At 41.5% G+C, this 9282-nt stretch overlaps 1 protein-coding gene and 1 pseudogene across 1 annotated transcript in view; one reads left to right on the top strand and one right to left on the bottom strand.

The window, feature by feature from the left end:
• The first annotated feature begins 1640 nt into the window (after positions 1-1640).
• On the top strand, positions 1641-3154 carry LOC136358583 (pre-mRNA-splicing factor 38A pseudogene; annotated as a pseudogene).
• A 1453-nt stretch (positions 3155-4607) lies between these two features.
• UBE3C (ubiquitin protein ligase E3C) overlaps positions 4608-9282 on the bottom strand; it is a 72255-nt gene continuing 67580 nt past the window's right edge. Inside the window, exon 23 of the mRNA XM_066314472.1 lies at positions 4608-8966. Within this exon, the coding sequence (XP_066170569.1) occupies positions 8796-8966 (171 nt within the window). The 3' untranslated portion in view covers positions 4608-8795. The remainder of the gene's footprint in view (positions 8967-9282) is intronic.

Genomic DNA, 9282 nt, shown 5'->3' with positions numbered 1-9282 from the left:
CAAAGCAGCACTGGAAGTTGAAAAAGCAAAGCCACCAAAATCTAACCAATTAAATCCAACCGTACCTGGTAGGTGACACTGATTAATCATAGGAATCTGACAAGAAAGAGATTTACTGTCATTTATCTCAGTCCTCAGTCACATCAAAGCCCTCAAAAGGTATGAAGAGAGAAAGATGATTTAGGTTTTGGAGGCTGTGTCATATGAGGAGAGGTTGAGAGAGCTGAAGTTGTTTACCCTGGAGGAGGCTCAGATTCCTTAGTACTGCCCTACAGGGCAAGAGGCAGTGGGCACAAACTGGAATACAAGAAATGTGTTTAAACCTGATTAAAAAGGGTTTGTTGTGAAGTTGATTGAACACTGAAAACAGGTTGCCCAGAGAAATTGTGGATTCTCCCTCCAAGGAGACATTCAGAGCTCCACAAGTGAAGGTCTTGTGCAACCTGCTGTAGGTGGCCCTGCTTTGAGCAGGGGGCTGGACTAGGTGATCTGCAGACATTCCTCCTGACTTCAGCCATCCTGTGTTCTTTATAATGCATTCAACTTGTGTAACTTCATGATCACTTTTTGCCTTATTTTGTCTCTCTACACACATGAGAAATTTAATGTCCTTTCCAGACTACCAGATGCATACCAAAAAACAGGTCAGATACATGGGCATTCGTGTCTTAATTAGTGCTACAAATTAGGAAATTCCCTACAAGAGGAGGTTTTTGTAGTTTTATTTTACTGCATTTTTAGTAGCAGGTAAGCTGAAGCATATATGCTGCTATTTCTAAGCATTCAAAAATAAATATGCACAATACTAACTTTATCAACATTAAAGTAGATCTAAAAGTGTATATAGCAATGAAAATAATAAATAAGCAAATGGAAGCAGCTAAGTCTATTTATCAAAGGAGATAAAAAACTAAATTGCACTTCAAAGGGGCCCACAAGTGTGAGAATTCCAAAAGCAGCTGAAAAAGAAATTTATGAATTACAGTTTCTCAGACTCCCATCCATGGCGGTTTTTTCTTTCCAAAGATGTTAGCCTATGGGCTAACATAACTGTCCTGGGTTGTAGTTTAGGATGTATTCTATCACCATCTTCAGTTAATGGCTCATCAATGCCTTGTGCATGACTCATAGATAAATCCCTCTGGGAGTTATCTCTCTTTAATGGGCCATCAAGGCCCTCTTCCATGACTCATCATCCCATTGTGAGATGCTCCCCCCAGGGGGAGGAGCCAAGCATTCTCACCTGGATATAAGCTGGGATTTGGAACAGTACAAGCAGCCCTCATCCACTGGATTTTCTGAGACCAGAGCTACCAGACTTTTCTACGGGATCACTGCTTCAGGAAGACCACCTCGCCTGGACTGCTTCCATCACCCTGCTCAGGTTGTATTCTGACTCTGTCAGTTTATTTTTTTTTTGTAAGTTTCTGTATTATTGCATTTATTTTATTTTATCTTTTTTCTTTCCCCTTTTCTTCTCATTAAATTGTATTTCTGACTTAGAGCCTCTCAGTTTGTTTTCAAACCACAACAGACTGCCATCCAGGCTTTTTTAATGGGACAAGGAATGATGCAGAAAGATGCAAAAGTCCTCCAAGATTGCGAATTTTTTCAGTGTTTGTAAGTCCCTGTCCCGACAGAGGCACAAAGGCGCCTGCTGCTGCACTGTGCTGGATTGAATAGACCTCGTGGCTTGAGGAGTGGAAGTTCTGTCGCCAGCTCCAGAAAGAGACTGAGCACGATCAGGAAGTGGCACAGCCGCCAGATCCTGAGGGCACGGTGGAAGACGAAGGGTCAGGCAGAGCTGAGAGCGAAAGGGGGGCTGGCAGCGGGAACGGCACAGGAGGCGGAGTGCGAGGCGGAGACAGGAGCGAGGCGGTGCAGCCCCTTCCCCTCTCCTGACAACAGGGGGGCTGAGGGGGGCAGCTCAGTGCCGAGTGGGGCTGCGCAGGGGCCGCCATGGCCAACCGCACGGTGAAGGACGCGCACAGCATCCACGGCACCAACCCGCAGTACCTGCTGGAGAAGATCATCCGCACGCGCATCTACGAGTCCAAGTACTGGAAGGAGGAATGTTTTGGCCTCACGGCCGAGCTGGTGGTGGACAAGGCCATGGAGCTGAAGTATGTGGGGAGCGTCTATGGAGGGAACATTAAACCTACGCCTTTCTTGTGCCTGATGCTGAAGATGCTGCAGATCCAGCCCGAGAAGGACATCATCGTGGAGTTCATAAAAAACGAAGACTTCAAGTATGTGCGAATGCTTGGAGCACTGTACATGAGACTGACGGGCACTGCCATCGACTGCTACAAGTACCTGGAACCGCTGTACAACGACTATCGGAAAATTAAAAATCAGAACAGAAATGGGGAATTTGAGCTGATGCATGTGGATGAATTTATTGATGAGTTACTCCATGAGGAACGTGTTTGTGACATCATCCTGCCTCGACTGCAGAAACGGTATGTTCTGGAAGAAGCTGAGCAACTTGAGCCTCGTGTTAGTGCTCTGGAAGAAGACATGGATGGCGTAGAATCTAGTGAGGAGGAGGAAGAAGAAGATGAAAAGCTGGAGCGGATCCCATCCCCTGACCACCACAGGAGGGGCTACAGGGACCTGGACAAGCCCTGCAGGTCTCCAGTGGTGCAGTACCGGCGCAGCCAGAGCAGGTCTCCAAGGAGGTGCAGCCGCTCTCCGAAGAGAAGCCCATCGCTGCACCAGGAGCGGCATGGCAGCCAGAGCCCCAGGAGGCAGCGGAGCAGATCCTGGGACAGGCGCCACAGATCAAGATCTAAATCTCCAGGGCATCACCATAGTCACAGACACAGAAGTCATTCCAAATCACCTGAAAGATCTAAGAAAAGTCACAAAAAGAGTCGGCGAGGGAATGAATGACAAACAAAACCCAGGCCACCATTTAAGGGTCTTGAACTGCAGTCTAATGCTGTCCTATTTGCTCTACAGGACAGCTGGCTCCATACTGGCTGCTTTAGGAGTCTCTTTTTTTAATCCTTATCATTTTGTTGTCTTGGATTTTTTTATTAAAGGTAAGCTAAGGATACTTTTTATGTAGTTAGTTACTCATTCTTGTGATAGAATTTGAAGGTTGTTTTTTAATTGTTTTTCTTGAAGCCTGTAAAAGCAATGTTTGTCTTTAAAAAAAAAAAATTAAGATCATTATAAGTTATAAGCTATTTTATAAGGTTTTTGTGTTTTAAGATAAGAAGTAAGTTAAGTAAGTTGAGTAAGTTAAGTAAGTTAAGTTTATGATAATTATTTAAAAGACAACCTTTTAATTGATTATTTTGTTGTTGCTATTGTCAAGAGCTTTGTTTTAAAAAGGTTTTAAGAGATATCACTCAAGGTTCTGGCCACACTTTGACTTTAACTAGAGAAGATGTTTTCATCAGCAAACCCAGATGTTTTCTGCACAAGACAACACTAGATAAGTCACTTTGACTTGACAATTTTACCTTATATATATATATTTGACAGCTGAAGACTTTTGATGTAAACTTGGGGAGCCTTACTCAAGGAGGCTACCTAAGCCCTCCCTGAAAAGGAGTTTTCAGCTGTTGCAGAATCTGGGACAACGAGACAATATTTTAGTAATTGACAATCATTCAACTTTATATGTGTTATTATTACATTTCCTTTTGAGAGATGACCCAGCCTAGATAGCTCAGTCCATAGAGCACTGTGACACCATTGACAGGTGCTCCAAGAGAACAGCCACCAGGAATTTTTCTCATTTGTGGAGATTGAGCCTGGTCTGCAGTATCATGAAAGGCTGTAGGAGGTGTGCAAAAAATAATTAGTTATACCTCTGACTCGGTCTGAAATTGTTCAAGAAGAAAAAAGGGGATTTGTTGGGATTTATATTTGGATTGATTGAGGGTGAACAATTTCAGACTGGGCCCTGAGCCCACAGCGCCTGCAGCCCACAGTGGCGCAGTAGAAAATTCACAGCTTATATTTAGGTGTTCTGGGAAGTAATGAGTTTCTAAATGTAGAATTGTAGTTCTAACACTTTAGCCACCTTAGGACTTAGATAAATAAGGGTTGTTTGCATTCTTTGTATAGCCTGTAATGTAAACTAAGTGGCAAATCTATGTAACTCACTGCGGGCTGATAATAAAGGGAAATTGGACATGGAAGTCGTATTGTGTCGTCTGTTCTGTCCAATCTCCTGTTAGTAAGGGACCCTTGCTACAGGTGACCAGTTCCAGCAGTACTAACTTCAACACCAACAAGCAGATATTAAATTAATACTAGATTCTTTATGAACCTATTTAATACTATCAGTTTTTAACAAGAAAATGCCCAATTTACTGCAAAAAATGAAAATGTTTCTGCAGAGTGTCAAGAAAACTCAAATTATTTTATTCACAAAAGCAGAAGTCAATAAAAATATAGATATCCTGATCAGTTTTACAGACCATGTTAAATTCTTCTCTCCATCACTGACAGGCAAAAGCATCATGGAAAAAAAAGTAACAAGCATTTACATCACAGACCATTATTATCACAGATTCATGTATATGAGCAAATATTACAGGTCCAACAAACATTTCTCCTTTGTTTTTTCCTTCTTTTTCTTTTCTGTGCTGCACTGTTTTTCACTGGTGGTAAGAGTATGTGCTGTGTCACTGGTATTTAACTAACAGTTTTTGGTAGAAACTGAAATGTATGAATTCACTGCGTGGAAAGTGTTTTCTCTGAATTCCAAACTCCTTTATAGGATTGAATGAAGACTCTTGTGCTATATTACTCAAGTGATGCTGAAAAAATGTCAACCTTGCTACTACTAGCATAAGGAAGCTCGTTTTTTATTATTTTTATGGAGCACTTCCCCAAAAAATACCTGAAGATAATCCTTATTCAAATCAAACTTCTGTCAGCTCAGTGATTACACATAAACCTGGAGAAAAATCTTTCTCTTTTGAAGATCTATAAATGTTCCCTAGAAATCAGTTTTGTGACATTTATATAAGTCTGGCTTTCAGGACCACGATGGAAGACAACAGAGAGTAGGGGCAAGGTGAATTACTCCTGGTTTGGTTTGCTGTGCTTTATGTTTTTTTAATCCACCTAACAGGACCGAACCCCCATCTGGAAAAACTCTTACTGAAATAAAGAGACCAAGTGCTAATTTTATTTCTTTATTCCACTTTTAACGCCTTTTGAGCTTTGTAAAGATGAAAAATTTGTGAACTCTTCCATCATACAGACCTTGACAAAAATGTTTATAGAACAGGTTACAAAATCACAAGCCCAAACTTACTTGAAAACAAAAACCAATCAGAAAATACTCGCATTTTCAAAAAGCAAGTACTGAATTAGGAGGAAGAAAGTAGTACAGAAACTTAGTTTAAGGATGGGTTGTCTTGGACAGAAACCAACCCCAAACTCATTTTTGCTGCTATAATTCTGATGATGAAATCTACAATAATATTTCGTGTTGCTTGCATGCAGAGTGCTCCTGCCTCTGCCTACCTAAACTCTGGGAGCATTACCACTGGGGGACAGTTCGGTCTTCTTTTAAAATCCAGTTTCATATAGAAACAATTCTTGCTACATAAGTGCTACAAGAGATCATTTTGACTCCCCTGCTCCTCAGAACATGACTGTTACGTCTCACACCTTCATCTCCTGTTCTTTAAAATATCCAGCAATAGATCATTGAAAAGCAGGAACTCGTGCTTGATCCTGCCTCTCTGGAAGCAGCTGGCAGAGCTGGAAGCACTGGCTGCCAAAGGAAAGCCTCACTCTCCTCTCACTGCAGCCTGGATTCTGCTGAAGCTGCACAGACCTCCAGCCTGTGCACAGGAACTCGGGGTACAACTGCTCTGATGCCCTGTCTGTGCAGTGTCACACTCCACGTACAGCACACACAGACATGGCCGAGTGCTGCAGACCGAAGAAATAAAACATCAGAGTATGGGCAGCAAACTCAATTGTCTCCTGAAGGTTCCTGCAGCTCTGTGATTCCTGCAATCACTGCTCTGTGCAGGTCACTCTTCCCCCAGCCTACCCTCCCTGTGGCCCCTGCTGCTTTCCTGGCCACAGACAGCAATAGTGGGCACTGGCTCCTTTTCAAAAGCACAAAGGGGACGTTACCAGTCACCAGTACTTGGCATGACTCCAACACAATCTTCAAAATACAAATATTTAATAGAAAAATTTAATTTAATTTTACAAAATACAGATACAACACTACCCAATGTAGCAAAATAATGGAATTGAAAAATAATTTCAAAATATTTAAAGCATTAGGTTCTAAAATAAATAATGCTATCTAAAAGAAGTGTTCAGGTTTTGCAATTAGGAGGAGGCAGTTTCACTATTACTGATCTCTTTTTCAACTTCTTTACAAGTTTCATAATTTATGTAGAAAAATATACAAGAAAGGAATTTGGGATAAAGAATAGGTTGAATATGTACCATTTAACATAAATAAAAAGCCTAAAGCAAAACCAAAAAGAAAACCAATCATTTTATTTCTGTACATCAAGACTACAAATAGTATTTTAACACTTCATTTATTACCCCAATTAGGAAATTATACATTTTTATATGGTTACTAGTAAACATCTTAAAACCACTCAGTTTCCCCACATTTAAACAGATATTGCTGGTTACTGATTATTAAATAGGAAATCCAGCAGAGTTTCCAGTAACAGCAAAATATTTTTTTGCATAAGAGATGAGTACAAATTTGATTGTAACTTCTGATTATTTAAAATATAAAAGTAAAGTTCAGAGGGATGGACTGATGAATCTTACAGTCTGAACTATAATTCCTTTTTTAAATTCACTGGAGTTTGCATAATGAAACCCTACGATGTGCCTACTACTAGAGGATCAGCTCCTTCCATACAAGAGCAATTTTTTCCCCAGATATCAAATTATATTAAGCAGCATATTCCCACTTACTTTTCTCAGCAGAAATACTGCAGGGAAATAGATATAAAATCTGTTTAATCAAAAAAAGAAGTTAATCTGATTAGTGTCTACAGCACAGATATGGCATTTAAGACGAAAAGAAATGATAGGGAAAAGGAATGTGAACACCACAGGCTTCAAATATAAAAGATAAAGCCTGATAACTTTGGTTCAAATAACTTTAATAATTATTACATGTATATTTTTCCAAAGTGGTGATTTCTGTATGTACTGTGTATGCAATAGGAGACTGATTCATTTAAAACCAACCAACCAATCAACAAACCTGTACAGGCACAAGACAGAAACAGGACAGAGAAAACCTGGAAACTCACATCCATTCAGAACAGTGTCCAAGTGATAATGATGCAGCAAAGCTTGAACTTAAAATAATGCAAATCAATTTTCTTCGAAGTGTTCCAGAAAGCACAAATGGAATATTACACCCATTTTATCTCAGTGCCTATCATCTTGAGAGAAGGTAGTATGAAACAAAATCAGTTCTGCCACAACTATCATAGAATCATGGACTATGCTGAGTTGGAAAGGGTTGATCAGGATCATCCAGTCCAACTCCTGGTCCTGCACAGGATACCCCAAGAGTCAGAACAAGTGTCTGAGGGCACTGTCCAAATTTTTTTTGAACTCTGGCAGACTTGGGGCTGTGACCACTGCCCTGGGGAACCTGTCCCAGAGCCCAACCACTCTCTGGGTGAGACACCATTTCATGATACCCAACCTGAATCTTCCCCAGTCCAGTTCCATGCTGTTTCCTCAGGTCTCATCTCTGCTGACCACAAAGCAGAGATCAGTGCCTGCCTCTCCTCTTCCCCTCACAAGGAGTTGTAACTGCAATGAGGTCACCCCTCAGTCTCCTCCAGGCTGAACAGACCAAGTGCCCACAGCCACTCCTCACACGGCTCCCCTCCAGGCCCTTCACCACCCTCGTGGCCTTCTCTGGATGCTCTCTAATGGCTCAAAATCTTTATATTGTGGCACCCAGAACTGCCCTCAGCACTCGAGGTGAGGCTGCCCCAGAGCAGAGCAGCACAATGCCCTCCCTTGCCTGGCTGGTGATGCTGGGCTTGGTGCTCCCAGGACAGGGTTGGCCCTCCTGGCTGCCAGGGCACTGCTGGCTCGTGTCCAGCTTGCCATCAACCAGGACCCTCCAGATGCCTTTCTGTGGAGTTGCTCTCCAGCCTCTCATTCCCCAGTCTGTCCACACAGTCAGGGCTGCCCTGTCCCAGGTGCAGAATCCAGCACTTGCCCTGGTTGAATTTCATACGGTTGGCGATTGCCCATCTCTCTATGATTTGTAAACAACTCTACAATGTAAGTTAAGATGTTAGGTTGTCAGTAATGAGCATTTTCATTCTCTCAGTTCTGGGATATCTGCAAACACCTGCTTTCCTTCCTTCAAAAAGATTAATTACAGGATGTTAGCCCTGTCTCATCCCAATGCACCGCACAGTACACAACTTTATTGCCAGTTTGCAAAATTATTTATGTTTGAACAGCACAAAGCCAAAGCTTCATCTTTGGTTAATTTCACTGAGATGTCACTGTTCTTTAAATGTGCTCTTTCTTCACATAAACACAGAAATCAGCCACACTGCACACAGCATTCATTGTTTTGAGTTATAAAAGCAGTGTCAACACAATATTCAGTAATGGAAGCTAACTAAGAAAACGTGTTTAGAAATGAAACCTATTTGAGGGCATTTGGTAAGACACAAGAGCTGCAGAAATGAAGACAGAATTCCCTTAAAACTGCTTGGGTATGGGTGCTGCTTATAGAGTAGGCACTGGTTCGTTCTTCTGCAGATCATCCAAGTAAGCATCGGTTGGACTCAGCTGAGTTCAAATCCAGCAGCACATTCAATGGCATAGAGGAGCTTGCTTCGCATCAGGTTCTCATCATAAAACTCGGGAAGCTTCAGCAAGTTCATGCAGGTACTGGCAGTAGGCAGCCTGTCTAAATCAGATCCTCCATTGTGAATGCAAAATGCAGGATATAACTCCTGGAAGATGCAAACAAAACAAAAAACAATCACTATCAAAAAAAAGATATACAAGCCAAAACCTACTCTGTAGCAGCTGGCACACATTTCTGTGAAGTAAATCACTAGATGAAACCTGTCACAATGACACTCAAATGGCATTTCTTTCATTCCTCATAGAACCAAAACCACTCTTAAATTGTGCAGTGTCTCTCTCTGCCTTATCCCAACAAGATCCACTGATTTGGAATACACAAAGCAATTTATATGATTCCAAGGAAAATACAATGACTTGTATTGACAGTCTATGATACAAATTTACAGTGCAACAAAAACA

The sequence above is a fragment of the Sylvia atricapilla genome, chromosome 1 (assembly GCF_009819655.1).
Source record: "Sylvia atricapilla isolate bSylAtr1 chromosome 1, bSylAtr1.pri, whole genome shotgun sequence".
Lineage (NCBI taxonomy): Eukaryota > Metazoa > Chordata > Aves > Passeriformes > Sylviidae > Sylvia > Sylvia atricapilla.
This window is presented reverse-complemented; position numbering and strand designations above follow the sequence as displayed.